General features: G+C 46.2%; 1 protein-coding gene and 1 long non-coding RNA gene across 4 annotated transcripts in view; one reads left to right on the plus strand and one right to left on the minus strand.

Moving 5' to 3' along the window:
- LOC128325239 (uncharacterized) overlaps positions 1-22,808 on the plus strand; it is an 81,166-nt gene that overhangs the window by 2,802 nt on the left and 55,556 nt on the right. For both annotated transcript variants that reach the window (XR_008307320.1, XR_008307321.1), the window contains exon 2: positions 1,199-1,277. This is a non-coding gene — a long non-coding RNA (uncharacterized LOC128325239). The remainder of the gene's footprint in view (positions 1-1,198; positions 1,278-22,808) is intronic.
- SPO11 (SPO11 initiator of meiotic double stranded breaks) overlaps positions 5,707-22,808 on the minus strand; it is a 51,902-nt gene continuing 34,800 nt past the window's right edge. For both annotated transcript variants that reach the window (XM_053250815.1, XM_053250814.1), the window contains exons 10-13: positions 13,776-13,813; positions 12,561-12,637; positions 8,071-8,182; positions 5,707-6,316 (exon numbers count right to left, since the gene is read on the minus strand). In XM_053250815.1, the coding sequence (XP_053106790.1) occupies positions 6,197-6,316; positions 8,071-8,182; positions 12,561-12,637; positions 13,776-13,813 (347 nt within the window). In that variant the 3' untranslated portion in view covers positions 5,707-6,196. The remainder of the gene's footprint in view (positions 6,317-8,070; positions 8,183-12,560; positions 12,638-13,775; positions 13,814-22,808) is intronic.

Raw genomic sequence — 22,808 nt, forward strand, 5'->3', positions numbered from 1 at the left:
TGTGTGGCAGGACATCATGACGCACAAGAGTCGTTGAATGAATTGAGCCGGCTGAGACGGATGTTGTTGGAATTTGTGGATTAGATCCCCGATGCACTCGTATCGCTCTTTGGGTAGGTACGCTCTTCTGGTTTCCGTGTTCAAGATCACTCTAACGTAGCTCACGACACGTACTGGTTCTAGTTGGGACTTTTCCCAATTGACTTGGATCCCCAAGTCTTGGAGGAGATTTAAAACGTACAATGTCTGAGAACGTAACTTGTCTTGATCTTTTATGTCAGGAGCCAATTGTCCAAAAATGTGTAATTGCTATACCCTGCATCTTCAGATGGGCTACCACCACAGCCATGCATTTGGTAAATACTCCTGGGGTGGTGGAAAGTCCGAAGGGTAAGATTTTGTATTGGTACACTTGTTCTCCTATGGTAAATCTCAGATACTTTCTGTGTTCTCTTATGCCAACATGAAAATACACGTCTTTCAGATCCAGCGTTGCGAGCCAATTCTCTTTTGATAAAGAAGTGGTAGGATCTCTTCCAATGCTATCATGTGAAATTTTCTTACATGGACAAACTTGTTCAGGTGGCACATATCCATGATGGGGCGGATCCCACCATCCGGGATCTGGAAATAATAGGAGTAAAAAACCACCCACCTGTGCTCCCACCACACAGGGATGATTGTATCCTTCTCTAACAACTCCTTCACTTCCTCACGCAGTGCATGGGACGGTTGAGTGAATTTCATCCCTGAAAAGTTTGGGATTGTTCTGAGCTCTATGGCGTATCCCAAGGATAGGATCTTCAAGACCCAGCAGTCCAATGTTATGTGGTTCCATGCAGGGGCATGGCATGCCAGCTTGATGGATTTGGGTGCTGGCAGAAGAGATGGGATTGTGAAGCTGGTGTTGTTGCTTGCCTGCCAAGATGTTTAGGCACCTGGTGGTGGAAAGGGCAATGAGTGTGGAGGTGATGGTGGGCAGTCCTGTTCCTCAAAGATATTTTTGAGGTTCCTCCTGCTTTGTATGCTGAGATTCAGCTATTTTGCCTTTGCCTTGATAAGAATGTTTATGAAAAAGGTGGTATTGTTTTTTGAAATCACAGCGCTCCTGTTGTCTGAACATGGGCTTCTGTCTGGAGTACAAGCAATATATTGACATGTAGGAAGAAGTAGAACTTTTCCCTCTCTTTGTCTGCAGGAGTCGTGTGACGCCATTCGGATTCTGTCAAGGTGGCGCAGTCAGGGACCAGGGAGTTAAGAGCAGGATGTTTTAGCAGGTAGGCATTGTCCTTCTCTTGGATGCGATATAAGCTCTATAAGTGTTTGGAGGTTGGGGTCAATATATGAACGACTTCCCTTGGACGCATTGCTACCCTGGAGATAACCGGGAGAACAGGAAGAGCCACAGGCTGAGATGACCAAGACTTCACCATAAAGTTGTAGACCGGATTGTCTATGGTGGCTAGCTCGGATTTCAGGTCTAAACCTGAAGCTTCTGCCATTTCCCCTAACGTGTTTATGGTAGGCTTTCATTTCTTCATTAGGGGAGACATAGGTAGAGGAAGGAATATCAGTTGGCAGATCCATCAAATTATCTGGATCTTCTGGATCCAATTCAAAATTGGATGAGCCATGATGGTCCAATGGTGATCCAACTGGGGAGTGTGAAATATATGTTTGAGTTTCAATAGTAGACTTCACAGGTGGTGGAAGCAGAGATCTTGTTTGAGTCCCTACAGTCAAGCATGGAGGTAGTAGCTGTCTGTGTCGCCGTCGACACCAGAAGCACAGATGGCGAAGTACAGGTCTGCGTAGCTACAGATGTTTGCATAACAGGCCTGCTTGGCAAAGCAGGAGCATCTCCACTTGCCAAGGTGTTCACCGACTGAACTTGTGCTGAAGAAGTAGTAAGGGGGTGGTAGGACTTTAATGGAGCAGACATCCATGGTCTCCCCTCCTGAAAGTCATATGTAAAGCCAGGAGAGGAGGTCCCCATAGCAGCCATAGCAAGCCAAAGTATGTGAGAAACCACAGGAGTAGCAAGCAGAAGAACCCTTCAAGTGGGCAGCGGACAGGGCATAAGAAGGTGGCTGGTCAACTGAATGAGTAATAGCAGACCCTCTCGATGTAGCCGTGTGCAGCTGTGCTTCATCAGCTCTTGTTGGGAGAAACCCCTTGAATGTGGCTGTAAAAGGTATACTGGAGGTCACGTCTAGAATTGACAGTAATGTGCACGCAGTGGAGGAATCCAAACCAGCACCTCTGTCCAAAACCTCTTTATTGGCGTAGAATATTGGCATTGGCATCTGATACTGAGGGGAGACCTGCCTTGATGCCAACAACACTGGTGTATGCAGTGTTGACATCGCAGTTGGGGCGGGCATCTTTAGCATCTATGGTGCTTCTCAACATCAATCAGGAGGTGTCGAAGGAGCCGAGGAATGAATCGGTATCGAAGCTGGAGACAGAGATTGAGCCCTAGGTGATGACCACGTCAGTGTTGAAGGGCAGTTGGCGTCAAGAGGCTCTTTGGTTTTGGCGGATCTGGAGTCTTTAAATGTTGAAGATGTTGATGTTGAAGAGCCGATACCGAAGGTGACCATAGACTTCGAGGCCCATACATGGTCCAACACCAGCTGTTGTAGATCCGACAGTGACGGTGTTCTGTCTTTGGTTAAGTCTATGGTTTTAGACTGGTGTAAATGGGGCAGCCTCTGAGGCCAACCATTTGGTCTTGGACTTTAAGTACTTGGAAGCCAGGTCCGCACCCGAAGGTGGCTTAGGGCTCCTGAAAGCCGTAGACATTGATACCAATGCCGATGGCTTTGACAGTTTCAGTATCGAGACTATCTTTGATGGTGATGCTGACATCGATGTTGATGGGCGGAGCTTGCCTGGAGTTGAGGGACTGAACACCTCGTCCTATATGGTGCTGCAAAGCCTCAGAGCCCAATTCCTGCATGTCTCCTTGGAGAAAGGCCAACATACCTTGCAAGAGGAAACATGCTCCTCACCAAGACAGATGAGGCACAAATCATGAAGGTTCTTAGAGGGGAGCTTAGCATTGCAGTCCTCGCACCTCTTAAAGCTCAGTTTTTCCTCAACCATATCAATAACCGAAAAGTATTGACCACAGTCCATTCCCAAGGTCAAATAACGCCAACGCAAATAAGTCTGGAAGCCAAATCCAAGTCAAAAACCGAAATAACAGTCAATTTTTTTTCTATTTTCTTTGTAAACATATGAACACAAAGAGAATACTGAAGAACTTTATCTGACAAGTAGCAATAGACTGAGGTCCGAATGCAACAGCAGTTAGTAAAGAACTGAGAAACATGGCACCAGCCGACCTTTAAATAGCACACTGTGGGTGTGGAAGTGGGGCTCGGTTGCCACGACAAGCTGTGGCATTCTACCGCGAGGGTCCTGCGCAGGTGCAGTACCCATTCTTATGGAACTCAATCCAGATCTTGAAGTTAGAGAGGTATGAATGGTAGCTGCCAAATATGGGTCCATTTATGCAGGTACTAGCAGAAAATCACCGAGATTGCCAGTCAGAGTGACATGGATGGAACATTCCTTCCCAACTTGTACTGCAATAAGTGAAATAATGTTTTCTAAAATGTGGCCACCAGTAACATGAGACGAGAGATCAAATGCTGCTCAAACAGGTGTATTTACTGAGGCAACCAAGGCACAAAGGTGGAAGTGGGAGTACAGTAGATGCAAAGAAAAGAGGTGGAAACTAGCAAGGTATTGAAATTGTTTTTTTAATTGAAACTTTTATGTAAACCACTTTGGGATGTCTGCCTGAAAAGCAGTATATAAATGCCATAAATGAATGAATAAATGAATGATGGAGGGTGGCAGATGGAGAGCAAGGAGCAGAAGAGCCATTGATGAAGGCCACACTTGCCTCTGCACTGGACCTGGGGGACAACAGAATCCAGGGTACGGTGCCCTCTCACTCATCGGTGTCCATGACTGAACCTTTTACTCTGAGATCGAAACAACTAATAAAAGTGTTTAATTTTATACACATTGAAGCTGTTCTCACACACAGGCAAAACCGGGCTAGGGAAGCCCAGCCTAGTTTCGCCTGCACATGTACAAAATTTGGTTAGTGATTGGTTTCAGTACCATCAGCTGAACGAAGTTTATAAGAAGGATCTTAAAGTTGGATTTGAGGATCAGATCTCGAGGTTTGAGAAAGAGCTGTGTGAAAATGATGAAAAATTAGTTTGTAAAATGTATAAGCTCTTGCTTTTGGAGGAGACAAGAGACGAAGTGGTTAAAATGACTATGGTAAAATGGGCTCAAGATGTGGGGTGCAATATAGAAATGGCAGCCTGGGGAAAATTATGGAAAACTGATTTAAAGTTCACTGCAAAAAAACTGGCATTAATGTATAAAAATGTTTCAAACAAATGTTGGAAATGTGGACACTCTGAAGGATCCTTTTTTCATATGTGGTAGACTTGTAGGAAGGCTAAAGCATTTTGGGACATGATATATAATGAGTTAAAGAAGATATTTAAAATGACATTTCCTAAGAAGCCAGAATCTTTCCTGCTGGTAATAACACAAGGAGTGTTTTCTACAACTAATTTAACATTTTTAATGTATGCTACCACGGCGGCCAGAATAATATATGCACAGAAATGGAAGAGCAATGAACTGCCTTCAAAAGAAGATTGGCTGATGAAAATTTTGGAATATGCGGAGATGGCAAAACTTACAGTACTGATAAGAGATCAAAATTTAGAATGTTTTAAAGAAGATTGGAAACCATTCTTATTGTATTTAAAGAACTATTTTCCTAATATTGATTTTACAACAGGGTTTGAAATTTAGTAATATTAGCAGGTTGAATAGATCAAAATCGTGTTTGTAAGGTTTAAATCTATGTTTTGAATTATTATTATAGCAAGGGTTAATTCTATAGTTGGTGATTCACGAGGAGGTGTGAGCGGGAAGTCCATATTTGTTTAATGTGTTGTGAATGATTATTGTTAAAATTAATAAAAATTTTATATATATAAAAAAGTTTTGCCTGCACATGAGAACCGCCAGGAGCTGCATGGCTCTTGGCAGAAGCGCAGCGGCAAACTTGCAAGGGTGCCCTGGCTATTAGCCCGGGTTAAGGGTGCAAATGTGCCATTTGCCTGGGCTAACTGATTGTGTGTTGGTGCCCCTCGGCTTTGCATGGCACCCACACATCAGCAGTCTTCCATCCTGCATCAACAAACTCTCCATAATGCAATGTGCACTTGTGCAGTGCATTACGGGAGTTCCAGGGGCATCCCAGCTCCCAAACCTCTCTGCTGCGGGCAATCATAACAAGGAGAGGAATGTCTGCGGGGGAGGTAAGCTTTTCGAGGCTTCCTCCCCTCACCCCTTCTCATGGATCATGAGAAAGGGCTCTTCGTTTTATTTTGTTTATTATCTGTTATAATAATTCTGACCAGGGAAAAGAGTTAACTACACTGATGCAGTGCATTCCTCTTTCAAGGTTCTAATCATAAGCTACAGAAATGGATTCAGCATTATTATGAAAGAGCTCTTATGCTAAAATGATCATAAGAAAGGTTCTGGTTCTGGATTATGAAATAAAACAATCAAAATCCTCTGTAATTTGCTTAGCTCAGCATTTACACAATATTTACACAAACCATTTTGCAAAGAAGGCTATGCACAGACAACAGAGAGAGAACATATATGTTTAGTTTTATTACTGTGGAAACGTATAAGAGAAGCAGGAGAAACTCTTAGCTTTATTTCACAATTGCACTTGAGTTTTCAGAGAAAGCAAGCAGGAAAAACTATATTCCTTTGCATGTAAACTGACTGACAAATGTCTGATGCACAACAAAGGTCATATTGGTTAACTTTACTTTGAATGATTAATGAACACTTTACATTAGAAACAGGACCTAACATGTCTTCCTCTCTTCCTCCTTTGCCACAAATCCTTCCCCCCAACCCCATCGTGTGATTGATAAATTAAATGTCTCTTTGAAATAATCATTTGTCCCAGCAGCAAGAAATCTATATGGAAAAACAAACTCACAAAAACATTTTTAAAACCTCAATCTTTTTAGAGTTTTTCATTTAGAATGACTGTACATTTTATAAAGCTTATTTTAACAATCTTAAATTGTCTGCCTCATTAAACATTGAAACGTTGTCTGAATACTCAAATCCATCCACCAAACTGCAACTTGTTTGGCAAATATACTCTGGAAAGATAATCAGATGAAATAAAGGTCAAAGCTTGAATTTCAGCCTTCATTTTAGATTTTGCCATTATATCCAGCTGCAAAGGAACACACTGAAAATTAAACTTTAGTTGAAATTGATATGACAAGCAAATTGCAGTGATTCAGAGGAGTAATTTCTTCTATCATTATTTGGTGTGAGATGTATGGATTGAACATACAAATAGCAGAGAAAGTCATTTGAGCCTGGGGAGCAAGCATTCCTGTGATTCGAGCAGTAGGCCAACTTTTATATAAACCAGGTCCTCCTCCTCAATCAGATCACTCTTTCAGCCCCAAATTAGACATGACATGTGTTTTCCCTTTTGTAGCTAATAACGGCTTGGGAAGGAGATGAACTGGGACTGTAGCGCAAATGGAAAGGTAAAGCCACCCCTTCCCCTGCACTAAATACAATTCTAAATTGGGCCCCATGCAGCTGCTTTTGAGGTGGGGATGGCGGGATGTCAGAGATGTACCCAAACATTACTGACATCATGTCTAGCCGGTGTGGTGCAGTGGCTAGAGTGCTGGACTAGGACCGCGGAGACCCGAGTTCAAATCCCCCTTCAGCCATGATACTAGCTGGGTGACTCTGGGCCAGTCACTTCTCTCTCAGCCTAACCTACTTCACAGGGTTGTTGTGAGGAGAAACCTAAGTATGTAGTACACTGCTCTGGGCTCCTTGGAGGAAGAGCAGGATATGTAAATGTAAATAATAATAATAATTTGACTCTCAGTGTATCTGCTGTGTCAAAGTTTCCAACTAGCAGAAGAAAAGTGAAATTGGTCAAGCTCTTACAATATAAGAAACAGAAAATATCATTTACTAGCCGACCCGCACAGAGCATCTGTGTGCTCTTTGGGGCTGGCTTTCCCCCGCCTCCCTCCTGCCCTCCCTCCCCCTCCAGCCCCACTCTCTCTTGCCCTTCTCCTCCCTGCACTGAGTTCTTTACCTCTGCTGCCACAGGCCTTACCGGGTGGCGGGCGTCCGAAAAGGGCCCCGCCGCTCCTTCTCCCAGGCGGCGAACAGGGAAGTTTCGCCGTCCGGTTCCCTCCTGCCCTGGCCTCCCACGGGCACCTTGCCTCCACAGGCAAGCCGGACCCAACGCCGCTGCGCCTCTGTGGCCTGCTGCCACCTGGCTTCTGTGGGCGGGCCAGGCCCACCGCCCACCTGGCCTCCACGGGCGAGCTGGGCCCGCCGCCCACCTGGCAGGCCCACCGCTGGGCCAAGTACCGGCTCTGTGGCCCGCCGCTTGCCTCTGCAGTACACTCCCCCCATCTTCTGCCCCAGTCCCCTCCCCTCCAGCCTTCTGCCCCAGTCCCCTCCCCACAAGCCTTCTGCCCCAGCTTGCTTCCTCCTCTGTTTTTCCCTCTTTCTCTTTTTCTCTCTCTCATTTGTGCTTCCCCCCTGCTCCACCCTGCTGCTTTTTAGCCTGACTCACTTGTGCTTGTGTTTTCCCCACTGGCCGTTGCCGCCTTCTCCTTTCTCCAGTCCCTGGTTAGTCAGGCGGCCAAGCGTTCAGCCGGCTCCTTCCTGCACGGCCCTCCCTCTAGCGAGCGTCTTCCGAAGCGGCCAGCTGTTTGTCTATGCCCAGCCAGGCTCCGCTGCTTTCTCTCCCCACAGTTTCCCCCTCCTTTCTGCCCCAGTCCGTTCAGTTCTCCTCTCCGCTTGCCCACTTTCCTTCCTTTCCTTTCCTCCCCAAGTGGCCACTTCCCTACGTGGCCAACCGCTGCCCAGCCAATCCGCTGTGTTGCCAGGACACATCCCCACAGAGGCACGTCTATGAGAATTAATATAATAGATACATACTTCTTTTATCCATCTTGGCTGATAACCAATATAAGGCCTTGTCTGCAAACTGCTTAGTTTACTTTGATCTTGTTTTGTCAATGGGATCAATGCATTCTTGGGTATATTTAGCCTGAAAAAACAGGTAGATAGCCAGATTAATATATGTTTATTTTAAAGAGTTCTTTACACATCTTATTTCCATCAATTACTATACATTAAAATAATAATAGTGAAAGTGATTTGTAACAGAAATTTGTAACCGTTTGAAGCCTACTCTGGGAAGAGGAGACACAAACCTGAGAAGGTAGCAAACTTTTCTTTATTATAAAAACACACCATTTTTTTCTCTTTCAAAAAACAAACAGGAAGAGGGGGGATTTTGAGGGGTTGTTATCTCTTTAGGGGAGACGTCCCAGTGTCTGTGTATATTTACTGCCAGAGTTTGTTTTGGTGGCTGTGTGGCTTTAAGTTTTAGTTTCTATTTTGCCTAGAGAGAGACAGTGGAAGGACCCAGCTAGGGCTGAGGTGAGTCACACCTGGTGGGAGAGGCCACACTCTTGTTAAGGCTGGTTGCTTCAGTTTGAAGCCTACTCGGGGAAGAAGAGAAGCACACCTGAGAAAGTAGTAAACTTTTCTTTAAAAACCCAACTTTTTTGTTTGCTGGCTGTGTAGCTTTCAGTTTTAGTTTCACTTTTCCCTGGACAGAGACAGTGGGAACAGCCAGCTAGGGCTGAGGTAAGTCTCACCTGATTGGGGGGGGGGGCTTATTCCTGTTGATCCTGGTTGCCTCAGTTTGAAGCCTACTCTCAACATAATAGGAGGCAGCCAGGGAACTTATTGACTAGAACTTTGCGAATAGGAATTAGCAAACAGGTATTATAAGAGTTTTGTATGGAGTTTAGTGGGGAAGTGTGCAAGAGAGCTTGAAAGGAGCCCCTCTTGATCATACAGAGCCCAGCAGGAAGAGATGGTAAGCACTACTCCCTCTTTTATATTATTGGGAAAGAAATTTTAAGCTGTCGAATAGCTGACAACTTCAGCTAAGACCTAACTTTCAAACAATCTCCAAATATGCTAAACAGACAACAAAACCAGTCATGAAGGTAGAAAGCCAGCAGGGGAGGGGGTGCTTCCCAGTGTATTGTACAGAGTGTTGCATGAATGACTATCTGCTCAAGTTGTGGTGTGTGCTTGGTGCAAGGAGCTCCTGGCTGTAAGGGAACAAGTTCATTCCCTCTAAGCCAGGCCTGCTCAACTTAGGCCCCCCAGCTGTTTTTTAACTACAACTCCCATAATCCCCAGCCACAGTGGCCAATAGCCTGGGATTATGGGAATTGTAGGCCAACATCTGCAGGAGGGCCGAAGTTGAGCAGCCCTGCTCTAAGCCAAGGTGGCTTACCTAAAGAAGCTCAGAGAGTCAGAGAAGTACATGGACAAGACTTTCCGGGATGTGATAGAGTCACCCCAGTCTCAGGCTGATGGCTCCTCTGCTACCATGGAGAATGGAGATCTAGGGGAAGACGGACATCATTCTGAGGAAGAGTGAAATGCTCCTTTAGAAGGGACCCTTTCTCTGGATGATGAACCCATATCCTCTCACACAGGGGGTAGATCTCCAGGGGGTGGGTGAATTGATCATTCGTCTATAGAGAGATGTGATGTGACCTGTGTGCAGACCACACAGTGACTTGCCTACATGGTGTAAAGGTGCGCAAATGAAGCAGCATCTAGATAGACTGTTAGGCAGTAACACACGCTCAAAAACTGATTCAGATAGAGGTGATGAGAGATGACATTCTAAACTGTCTGGAAATTTTAAAAATTAACAAATCACCAGGGCCAGATGGCATCTAACTTAAAGTCCTTAAAGTACTCAAATGTCAATATGTAACTTATCCCTTCAATCAGTCTCTGTACCAGAAGACTGGAAACTAGCCAATGTAACACCCATTTTCAAAAAGGGATCCAGGTGAGATCTGGGAAAATACAGGCTGGTTAGCTCAACATCTTTGCAGGGAAAATTGATGGAAAGCATTCTCCTGGATAAAATTGTTAAGCACAAAGAAGAACAGGCATTGCTGAATGAGAACCAGCATGGCTTCTGCAAAAATAAATCTTGCCACAGCAATCTTTTGGAGTTCTTTGAGAGTGTCAACAGGTGTGTGGATAAAAGTTCTCCAGTAGTATAGTATACCTGGAATTCCAAAAAGCTTTTGACAAAGTTCCTCATCAAAGACTCTTGAGAAAACCAAGCGGTAATGGGATAAGGAGACAGGTTCATGTGTGGATTGGTAACTGGTTGAAGGCAGGAAACAGCTGTTAGGTATAAATGGACAGTTCTCTAAATGGAGGGAAGGAAGAGTGGGGTCCCCTAGGGATCTGTACTGGGATCAGTCCTTTTTAATTTATTTATAAATGATCTAGAAGTTGGAGTAAGCAGCGAGGTGACCAAATTTGCAGATGACACCAAACTATTTAGGGTAGTGAAATCCACAACAAATTGCAAGGAACTCCAAAAGGATCTCTTCAAACTGGGGGAGTGTGTGATAAAATGGCAGACGTGTTTCAATGTTAGCAAGTGTAAAATGATGCATATTGGAGCAAAAACCTGCAATGTTGTGGGGAGTGCCTTTGGGGCCCAGTGGATCCACTGCCAGCCTCCCGCCGCCACCGCGGAGCTGTGCTGCTGCGTGTAAGGTAACCTCCCCCCCGCCCCACGTTTTCAGCTCCATAGGGTTCCTCCACTGTTTGTAAAGGGGCATGTTTACTGGATTCCCCTTTGCAAGCCCTAGAATCAGTTGAACTGGGCAGAACCAGTTTGATCCATACTGTGTCTAATTCAGCTCAAACTTGGATTGGCACACCCTTTTTGTAGGGCTGGTGCAGTTCAAGCTTGAACTAGTCAAACAGGGCCAGTTCAACTCGAACTGGTTTGCACACCCCTAATACAGGTCTGTAAAATTATGCATGATGTGTAGAGACTGGCTAGGGAGAATGAGAATGTTTTCTCCCTCTCTCACAACACAAGAACCAGGAGTCATCCCATGAAACTGACTGCCAAGAAATTTAGGACTGAAACAAGAAGGAAGTACTTTTGCACACAACACATAATTAATCTATGGAATTCTTTGCCACAAGATGTGGTGACAGCCACTAGCCTGGATGGCTTTAAGAAGGGTTTAGATAAATTCATGGAGAACGGGTCTTTCAATGGCTACTAGTCTGAGGGCTATAGGCAACCTCCAGCCTAAGAGGCAAGATGCCTCTAAATACAATACCAGTTGCAGGGGAGCGAGAGTAGAAGAGAGGGTATGCCCTCAGCTCTTGCCTGTGGGCTTCCCAGAGGCATCTGGTGGGACATTGTGTGAAACAGGATGCTGGACTAGATAGGCTTTGGGCCTGATCCAGCAGGGCTGTTCTTATGTTCAAAACCCAGAAAAACTGGGTAGGGCACTATATCCAGTGAAGTGTCTAACTACACATGTGATTGCGACTTACTGTTATCACTTCACACCCACCCCTCTAAATTTTCCCTGTAATGTTTGGAAAAGGAAATGTGTGACATGATGTCATCACATTTAGCATTTGCTCTCCTTTGCTATAATTCAGAAGGTCCCAACAGGGGTAGTAGTACCTCTAGGGGTACTTCAAGGGCTCCCAGGGATACCCAGAGCCCTCTTGTCTCCCCACATTGCAGCCACATTATTTATTCCCCATTTGAGGATCACCGGCTTGAAGCCAATGCGTCCTCGATGATGTGTCCCCTGCAGAAGGGGAGGGAGGAGGGTGAAGACCTCCCTCCTCTGCTCTTGATGTCTGGCTATGTGCTGAAGCACATAGTATCCCTCCCCTCAGCCCTGACTGACAGATTTCAGAAAATTAGCACTCCCATTGAAATTAATGGCACAAGTTTACTTGTCCCATTTATTTTAAATAAGACTGCTTATGAGTAACTTAGTGTGGATGTGAGCCAGTGACTGTAGTAGTCTGTCTGTAACATTTAAATTTGTGTGTGCTCTCTCTCCCCCACCTCTCCCCCCCCCCCGGCGCCCCTCGAGGGTACATTTATTTTAAAAGGTTGGGAACTCCTGCTCTAATTCATAGGATCCTGCTTGCATGGGGGAAACACATGAGGAGAGGTGTAGATCAGCGGCAGCCACCTATCCCCTGTAACTTGTAGTGAGGACCTAAAAGCCTGAATGTGTCTGCTGCACACCTGAGACATCTCATTCATTTTGTCTCAGTGTTGCACCAGAACAGTATCCAGTCGGCCATGTGCTGTGGAAAACTTCCTAGGCAGATGCGTCTGTGAAAGTACATAAGGGACATGTTTGCAGTAGAAAGGGAGGTGAAGCGAGACTGTCTCTGGTTCCTGCCATGATAGCCTGTGGGTGGTGGCTGTGTGGAATTTAAGGTAGATTCACTGTTGTTTGTCTGTCTTTGCAAACACCCCCGCCCCCAAAAGCAACCCAAGGATAATTACACCTTTTACACAAATAATAACTAACCGCTCAAAATCAGATGGAAAGAGACCAAGCCATCTTATGGCTGGAACTGTGAGGCGATGGGCTTCAAATGACATAGACTGAAATACAAAATAACAAGCATTATGCTCAGTATTATTTATATGTCTTTATAAATTGAAACTTCACACAATCAGGATTTCAAGCACAGGGGTTGCACAATGGACAAATTATACTGTCTTCTCTGAATGCCAATGGATCTCCATGGTCTCAGGATCCAGTCAGATACAACAGAGGAAATATGTGTATCTCCTGGTTTTGTTTTGTTTTTTAACTGAAAAGCATAGCTTTGGAGACAAATAAGCAGCATTTGTGTTTGTGTGTGCATGCATGCAGTACTTAAACGTTTCTCTTGTTGTCACATGTCCACTCAAACTTGTCCTCTTTCCAACTGCAGGAAGAAATGCAGCTCGGGGAGGGTGATTAGGAACATAGAAGCTGCCATGAGTCAGACCATTGGTCCATCTAGCTCAGTATTGTCTACACAGACTGGCAGCAGTTTCTCCAAGGTTGCAGTCAGGAATCTCTCTCAGCCCTATCTTGGAGATGCCAGGGAGGGAACTTGGAACCTAGATGCTCTTTCCAGACCATCCCCTAAGGCAGGCCTGCTCAACTTCGGCCCTCCTGCAGATGTTGGCCTACAACTCCCATAATCCCTGGCTATTGGCCCCTGTGGCTGGGGCTTATGGGAGTTGTAGTCCAAAAACAGCTGGGGGGCCTAAGATGAGCAGGCCTGCCCTAAGGGGAATATCTTACAGTGCTCACACTTCTAGTCTTCCTTTCATATGCAACCAGGGTGGACCCTGCTTAGCTAAGGGGACAAGTCATGCTTGCTACTACAAGACCAGGTCTCCTCCTCAAAATTAAAATTTTGAGAGGACAAGTGGTGGGACAGGAAAAGGTTAAGTAGAACCTCCATTCCACTGTTCCTCTGCTGAAGCTGGCACCCTCCTCCCAGCCTGTTTTGGGAGATTGTCCACACATTTCCTGTGTAATATCAAGTTTGACCCTTGTACAGAGGCCTTTCCCAGCCCTTCTATTTGAGATACTGGAGATGCCAGGAATTAGGCTAGTCCTGCAATCTGGAGATTGCAATTATACTACTACTACTTATATACCACTTTTGAACATATATTTCCAAAGTGGTTTGCATAGAAATAAATAAATAAGATGGTAAATTTAAAGTTGAGAAAAGCTTACCACAGAACCATACTTGTAGATACACATTATTTCAATACCTAGTTTTGAGACAATACCAAATATTAGGATATATCTGCATTTGGGACATGATATACATTATGCAACACAGCTTTAAAGTTTGTAGGGGCAAATGTGTAGACGAATAAATGGTGAAAACTCCTATTTTCTTGTTCCAGAACTACTTTTCATGGCCAATTCTGACATGACAGGGCCATTATTCACATCTGCCCTGTTCCCATAATGAGCAGCTCAGACTTACAGATGGAACCCGAGGTTTGTGTGACCTCTCTCAGTCCTGGGAGCACGAGTTCCCCTCTCCCAACCCTGTGTAAGTGCCTACTTCCTTCCTTCCTCCATTAGAAGGAAGTGCCTGTAAGTGCCTACTTCCTTCCTTCCTCCATTAGATCTCTTCAATCTTGACATATTCTAATAGATTTGCTTCAGGTAACTCAAGATCAGAAACTAACTTCAACCTCTGGGTTTAGAGCTTTGGTTCCCTGAAGCACGTAGGTTAGAAGAGACTGAGATTGGTGGGTTTGGATGCCACGACCAATCGAGGCATATCCTAACCTACAGAGGAAGTAGGCACGCAGGTCCAGGAGCACATGCTCCTGTGGCTGAGTAAGGTCAAACAAACCTTGGGTTCCACATTAAGACTCAACTCACCCATAAAGTGTGCGTGCAACGTGCATGTATGTGTGACTTTAACAGTAAAAGCAACACACAGAAAAGGAGTACTTAATCCCTCCCATGTATCTTACCTATCTGTAGTTGGCTACTCCAGGTACATTTCTCCTTTACTGGCTCCAATACTGTATGCCAAGAATGGAGTGTACTCCTTTCATTATTAAAATATGACCCACCTTCCCTTTTTAAATACGTGAATCGGGAGAATATGTTTTTTTAAAAATCCAAAAATTGTCCATCACTGTCATGTTAAGGTGACATGCCTATGAAAAAAGAGTATATAGTCACTAGGGCATCTGGGGCTATAGTACTATTGTGCGTCAGAGATCAAGGCTGTACTGGATGTTGATACAGTAGAGCAAGGCTGTACAACTCAAATGCCCTAGTGGGCCAGAACCATTCACAACTTGGCGTGCAGGGGCCGAGGTAAATTTTTAGCACATTGTTACATTAAAATTAAAAATATTATTTGTTACTTGTGGCTTTATTCCCCCTGTCAATGGAAACAGTTTTAAACAAGGATCGTGGCCAGAAAATTGGTCCTGTCCCTGCTCTATCAGTGGGGCCCCTGGAGTGCATGCCAGCCCCAAACAAATGCCAAGTCTTCTCCTCTCCCTAAATTGACATTGCTTTCAGGCTGCAATCCTAGGCATGCTTACATGGGAGTAAGCTTCACTGGGTACACCATGGAACATATTTCTGAGAAAACATGCATAGCCCTGCTGGCTCCTCCTGCACTAGACACTCGCCCTGGCCTGTCTCTACTACCTCCCCATTCACAGTACCAGCCTGCTCCTCCTCAGGCGCCTTCCCACTTTCTAGTAAGTCGCCTGCCTCCCACTCCTCTCCAATGTCCTTGAGTGGGGGCATGATACCCACTCCCAACCGCTATATGCGGCTGCGCCACTCCTCATCCCCTCAGTCATGGAATCTGCCTGCAGGAAGATGGGAGGGCATGTAAAATGACAGATGACCTCTAGAAGAACCAAAGCTACAGGTTAGCAACCTGTCGTTCTTCTACACAATGCCTTTTACGCAAATGGGCACATAAGCAAGCTGTCTTACCTGGTGGTGGGTCTAGTCAGAAATAGAAAGAAGAACAGTTCGGCCAAAAGCAGTATAATAGAGGTCTATAAGGTCATGCATGGTGTGGAGAAAGTGGAGAGAGAGAGATTCTTTTCCCTCTCACACAACACTAGAACCAGGGGTCACTCCATGAAATTGATTGCCAGGAGGTCTAGGACCAACAAACAGAAGTACTTTTTCACACAACGCATGATCCACTTGTGGAACTCTCTGCCACAGGATGTGGTGACAGCCAACAACCTGGATGGCTTTAAGAGGGGTTTGGATGACTTCATGGAGGAGAGGTCTATCAATGGCTACTAGTCGGAGGGCTGTGGGCCACCTCCAGCCTCAAGGGCAGGGTGCCTCTGAGTACCAGTTGCAGGGGAGTAATGGCAGGAGAGAGGGCACGCCCTCAACTGCTGTCTATGGCTGCCAGCGGCATCTGGTGGGCCACTGTGCGAAACAGGATGCTGGACTAGATGGGCCTTGGGCCTGATCCAGCAGGGCTGTTCTTATGTTCTTATGTGCCTGAGCATCAATAGCATAGTGCTGGATAAAGGAATGTGGCAATGCCCAGGTGGCAGATAGTTTTGTCAGGGTCCCACCACCGCTGCACCAAACGAAGACGGCAATGGACCTTTTCCTTGCTGCTCAGAGGCTGCTTCAGGTGCCTCTGAGTGGTTCTTGCCACCAGACTATGGGTTCTTGGCCCCATCTGGCTCCCCTGGATGGCCGACTCCTTGTCGGCCACACCAAGTGAGATCTCACAAAACCCGGGACTGGGTATGTGCAATCTCGCCCCAAAGTCGAGTGTGAACGTGATGCCTTGCGAGATTTCCGAGAATCCACAATCTCGCCAGCAAGAATTCGGGACTCTATATAGAGCCAACAGCCAGTGATGAGAGGCCAGACTGGGGAAAGCAACCCAGTGGCTGGGAGCTCTGTGATCCAGGCAAGAAGGGGCAGAAAGAACTGGATAGTGAGGAGAGGATCCTGTGGAGATAAGAGCGCTTAAATACCCTTGGTAAAGCCAGTTCAAGACTCTTGAGGCTGGAGGGCTAACCCCTGGTGGGGACAGGGCAAAAAGTGGACATGACAAGTTTCTATTGTTATTGCTTCCTCAAAGGCTGCCGAAGATGCCATGGTTCTGGTGGAATGTGTTTTGATAGTAGGCAGCAGCGGCTTATGCACCAACTTGTAACAGAGTTGAATTGTAGAGACTATTCACCTTGACAGGTTTTGCACTGAGATCTGGCAACCCTGCCTCATGTCATAGAACATGAACCAGGACTTGGATTGCCTTCATGCTGCAGATGGCTGAAGGTAGAAGGCCAAGGCTCACTATAAGTCTAGAAGGTACAACTGGTACTCCACTGGCATACGCAGATTTTGGAAGAATGCAGGCAAGTTAATTGGCGGTGAGTGGTGGAACACAGAGACCACTTGTGGAAGGAACTGTACGTCTGGTCACAGGACCACTTTGCGTGGAAAATCAGGTAGGGAGCATGGAGTTCACTAACTCTGTGCGCTGAAGTGATAGCTACCAGGAATGCAACCTTCCAGGTAAGAAGGCAAGGGTCCACTGCACCAGAAGTTCAAGCAGGGGCCCCAGCAAACTGGCCAAAACCAAGGAAAGGTCCCATGCAGGGGCTATGAACAGGGTCATTAGGGATGATATGAGACAGACCCTTGAGAAATTGTTTGACCATGGGATGGCGGAACCAGGAGTGCTCAGTCCTTGGAGTGTGTATGACAATCACCACAAGGTGAACTTTCAAGGAAGATAACTTGACTTTGTTGTTGCAGGTTTCGCAGATGCCCAAAGGGCCTCCTGCAAATCTAGGGGAAAGGAGACAAGATCTTCCACTCTGTCAAATGTAGGGACCTCATGTCCAGATGCAAGATTTGCCCCGTGGCTTGAGAAAGAAGGTGCGCATGCAGCACAAGGGGTATGAACTCTGAAGCCATCTGCTGTAGTTATGGAAACCATGGTCCCTGGGTCCAGCGTGATGCACTTGATCCCTTCTTTCCTGATTTTTAAGAGAATCCTTGGGAGTAGTGGGATTGGAGAAAAAAGGTAAGTGTAATGTTCTGTCCAGGACACTGCAACCCGCCCTCGAGCAGTGCATCTTGCATTGTATGTTCTCTTCTGAGGCTAAAGTGTCTAGCGTAGGGATACCCCAGTGACGGAAGATGTGGAGCAGAGTCCCCTGATCGAGTTCCCAGTTGTGAGAAATTGTTGAGGACCTGCTGAGGGCATCCACCTGCAGGTTCTCTCTGTTCTGTATGTGCACTACTTGTGGTGTTACCTTCCATCTGAGTGGCTGCTCATAGGGAAGCTTCCTGTGTGCATACCCCAACATTTCTCGGAAGCATCTGTGGTGATCACCCTTCTTAGTAAAGGTGGATGAAAAGGGCTGCCATACAATAGGTGGCCAAGGTGGGTCCACCAGGAGACTGCTGCTCGGACATGCTCAGGCAGTCACACTGGGGCTGTTTCTGTGAGGATTGAAGGCATCAAGGAACCACATCTGAAGCATGCGCATACGAAGGCAAGTGTGGGGCAGCACGTAGGTGGTAGCAGCCATGTGGCCTAACAGGCACTGAATCGTATTCACCCAATGTGTTCTTCCAGACTCCATGTAGGCTGCCAAGGAAGATAAGGCGTGGATTCGAGCATCTGGAAGGAAACACAGCCTTGTTCTGTGCTGAAAATCAGGCCTATGAATTGGATGAGCTTCATGGGAATAGGTTGGGACTTCTTGAAGTTGATTTGGAGCCCCAGGGAGTTCAGAGTTATGATGGTCTTCTCAAGAGCTGACAGGAAATAACAGGACAATTCTGCAGCTAGGAGCCAATTATCCAGAAAAGGAAATATCTGGATTCCTTCCTGTTGTAGGAACACTACCATAGGAGCCATGCACTTTGTAAAGACCCTGGAAGCTGAGGCAGGCCGAATGGGAGAGTCTTGAATTGGTACGTCACCTCACCCACCTTGAAGCGCAGAAATTTCCAGTGCTGTGGCTGTATAGCGATGTGGTCCCCTTAAGTCTAGGGACACCCGCCATGTATGGTGTTTGAGCATGGACAAGATTGTTGAAACTGAAAGCATGCAGAAACACTTGTACACAATGTATTTGTTCAGTTCTCTGAGCTCTAATATGGGTTGGACTCGGAGGCCTCCGTTGTGCTTTGGGACTGTAAAATAATGGGGACAAAAACTTTGCATTGCAGTTGCAGATACCTTCTCTATTGCATTCTTTACTAGGAAGGCCTTAACCTTCTCCTCTAGGATGGGAGTAGGAGATGAGGTGAGGACTCAGGAGTGAGAGTATCTGTGAACACATTCCAAAATATAACCAAGGCAGATGTTGATAATGACCCATTGGTCTGAAGTGAGGTTATCCCACACCGAGCAAAACAGGGCTAGGTGGGTGCCTGTCACCCAAGGTGAAAAATCATTGTTTCGTTGGATAAGTAGAGGGCCTCTGCTTCTGAGAAGCCTGCTTGTCTGATATAAAGGATGGTTTTGGTCTAGGTGGAAACCCTGAAGGATGAAAGGAATGGTCTGAAGTCAGGGGTGTAATGATAAGCAGGGCACGTGCCCTGGGCGCCACTCGGTAGGGGGCGCCAAAAAGTGCCCCCGCCGATCCCCTGCCTCCCCCCCCCAATTTTTTTAAAAAAACGCAGCAGCAGCAGTCAAGTCCGAGAGCAGTCCGCTGCTCCGCACAGTCCGCGTGGTGGCGCCCCCTCCCCCGGTCCCGGTGCCCCCCCCGCCCCCCATTGCTCGGCTCTGGCGCACGGCGCAGGGCGCCTAAAGTGCAGTGCCTGCCTGTTTGCTGCTTCGGCGTCGCGTCGGCAAGTTCCGGACCTCTTCGTCTACTCTCTCGACTTCTTTGATCGTCACTCAGTCATCAGCACTACTCCGCTCACTCCCCGCCCCGCCGCCAGTCCTGCATGCATGTCCTCCTCCCAGCTCGCCGCCTGCAGCACGTGGACTTTGCGTGCGTCGGCGACGAGGCAGGGGAATCGGACTCGGAGTGTTTGTGTGTTGCTGCTGCCTGGGGCTGTGAGGCTGAGCTGAGCACAACAGGACAAGGAGGAGCGGAGGAAGGATTCATATACGCTGCTACGCAATAAAAGCAGTCAGTGGACAAGGACAAGGTGTGTGTGTGATTGAAATTTACTACTAGTCTGCTGTTAACTTGGGCGGGCGCGGGGGGCATTGCACTTGCTTGGCTTGTCTGTCTCTCACGCTGTGGCTGGGCAGCAGGCTTCACCCCCCCACCCCTAAACCGAGGGTAGCTGGAGCCACAAGTAATTAACCCCCACGTCGTTCACCCCTTCTTGCAAGGGAAAAATCACCAAGTTAGAGGAACCCTTCCCCCGGCAAACGCTGAGAAAAAACTAAGCGCTGCTGCGGCAGCGACACATGTGCTTGCTTAAATTATACCCAAAGGACCAGCACTCGGGCAGAGAGAGGCGCGTATCCCGTCCTTTCCCTCCTGGGAACCAATCCGCTGCCCCCAGCAGAGGCCCCCAGACCCATAAGCAAAGGCCAGGCTGAGAGCTCTTGGGGAAAATGAGCAAGGATCCTCTCCGTGAGGGAGACTTTTTCTATTATAATCACAGCGCCCTCTCTTTTCAGGAGTGGCATTAGGAGGAATTACAGTATTGCTGTGTGAGTGAGATAAGCAAGCACAAGCTGTCCTGGGGATAGAAGTTAGTCTTGGAATATCCACCTCCCCACTTGTCAACATTTCTTAAAAGGCATAGGAAAGGTAGCAACCTTATTTTCTGTTGGGAAAGGTGTGAACACTAGAAACTTGTCAAGTTGTGAAGCTTAAACAGCTGGCTGAGACTGACCCACAGCAGGATGAAGATCAGGCTAGTGGAGAGGTGAAAGCCCTTTGAGGAGTTTGTTTGCAGCTACTGTTCATCTTCCAGTTCTCACAGCCATATTAAAAAGGGATGTATTTATGGATGATAACTAAAAATAATATTTTTATTTCTTATAAAAAGGGATGTATTTATGGATGATAACGAGCAGTTCTAGGGGAAGGGAAGATTTCTGAAAATTGTTACCCACCCATGCAGCGATTACTAAGCATTGCAGGAGTGCTTTGCATGAAACACTTCTCCACAGTTAGTGAGGCTGGCCACTGTTCTTTGATGTGTTGGAGTTATGGGTAGTGTGATCATTCTGAAGATGCTTACTCATTTCCAAGCAGCTTAGCATACCCAGAGGCATTAACTGTGGGAGTCTTCTCTTGTGCACACAGATGTGCATGTGGTGGGGTGGGAGAGTTGTGACCTAAATTTATTAATTAGTGATATTCTTTAGAAAATAACATCAGTGTTCTAAGAGAGATATAGATTATGGGTAGCATTCAGACTCAGTCAGTAATGCAGGGCGGGATTGTGACATAGCAACGCTCCGTGTGTGTAGTTTTACATGATGAGCCATGGGCATATTCCAACCAATGTGAAACACTTTTAAAATTGCACTGGTTTGAACATGAGACATTTAAGCACCTGCTTCATCCTCCTGTTGAATGGCAGTGGGACTTCATAGTGCTTAACTTTGGCTGAATTAAAGCTTGGATGGCTTTAAAAGCGGCTTAGACAAATTCACGGAGAGCAGGTCTATCAATGGCAAAATTAATGAGCGTGAGTTGCAATTTCTGCATTTTTGGTTATTTATTGCATTTTTGGTTATTTATTGCATTTTGAAATTTTTGGTAATTTTTGTAATTTTTTAAATTTTTAAAACAAGTTTTCTGAAACATGTGTGTCAGTCAGATGTATGTTGGCGGGGGGCGCAATTTCAGTGCTTGCCCTAGGCGCCGTTTTCCCTAGTTACGCCTCTGTCTGAAGTGGACTGCTGGGAGGATGAGCAAGAGGATTGGTAGTTAGGCCTCATGTTCTGCCTAGGCAGTCTAGTCATAGTGGATGGGAAGGACATAGATCACACTTTGCACTTCATCTTTTGGACATTTTGAAGGGTTTTGTCAGTCTTATCCTCAAAAAGAGCCTGACCTTCAAAGGGCAAGTCCTCAATCCTGGAATATGCCTCATAGGCCCAAGGACCTGAACCAGGCGTGTCTGTGAATGGCCACCAAAATTGCCATGACTTTTGCAACACACTCGATGGAACATCTTGCAGAATATGGCTCCTGCTTTTCCAATTGTGCTGCCACTTTAACAAACACCTCAACAAATGGCATAATCTTTTCCCAAAGAAAGTGATTGTAGTGGGCATTGTATTCCTGATAGTTTGCAGTTTCAGATGCATTAGCATGGTCTCTACAACTATAAAATTTTGGGTAGGATGTTGTTGCAAGAAGGCTGAAGAGTCCTCTTCTATTTGAACTCCATAAAAGTTGTCAAGTTCTCTAGTATGCAGGGGCAACAACGAGGGCTTCTTCCAGTAGCTTCTAACAATTTCTAGAAGGGCTACGTTCAGTGGTAAAGAGGCTGGAACATGAACATCAGCATCTATCAGGCCAGACAAGGGGTGTAGTACACCCTTCTGCTGTTGATCCAGGTTGATGCTTAGTTCTGTAACCATCCTGGAGACAAACTTGAAGTACAGTTTTAAATCTGTTGGAAATTCTCTGTGGTAAGAGAATCCCTTTTTCATTATAGCAGAGTGCACAGAGGCACAACACAGCGGAATTTACTTAGGCATGCGTGTATACTGAGAGTAAAGTAACTTGGAGCCAATTCATAGTTTCAAATCAATATATAAGGCATTTATTAAGGAACTCCATCCTAGATAGGAAAGGAAAGTGAGGAGTTAGGATCTCTAATCTATCTATCTAGCTGGATGCAGATGGATTCTGCATCTTCTCTGCACACATGGTGCAGGGAGAGGAGCTTGCCATGTTGCAAGGTAGAAGGACAGGTAGGGAAGAGAGAGAGAAAGGAGGAAGTGGCTGGAAGGAAGTTAGTCCCTGAGATTAGCAATCTACATATCCAAAGGGATAGTGTCAGAGCAGTAGAGAAAGGTACATTGGTACTCACCGTGAAGGTGTCTTCTGGCTGGTGTAGAAGAGGTCACCCAACGTGGGATTACATCCCTCCACATGCTCCAGAAGGCAGGAAGTAGAAAAAACTTGAAGGTCCTTAATCCCCTACATGTGGGCGGATCCCTTCAGTAACTACAAAAGCTCAAGCTTCAGATTAAAACATGAATAGTCGAACACGAAAGAAACCACATAAGCCACGCCCAGGTAAGCGAGATGAACGAAAGAACTGCACTATTAGGGCACAAAG

Source organism: Hemicordylus capensis, chromosome 4 (assembly GCF_027244095.1).
Source record: "Hemicordylus capensis ecotype Gifberg chromosome 4, rHemCap1.1.pri, whole genome shotgun sequence".
Taxonomy (NCBI): domain Eukaryota; kingdom Metazoa; phylum Chordata; class Lepidosauria; order Squamata; family Cordylidae; genus Hemicordylus; species Hemicordylus capensis.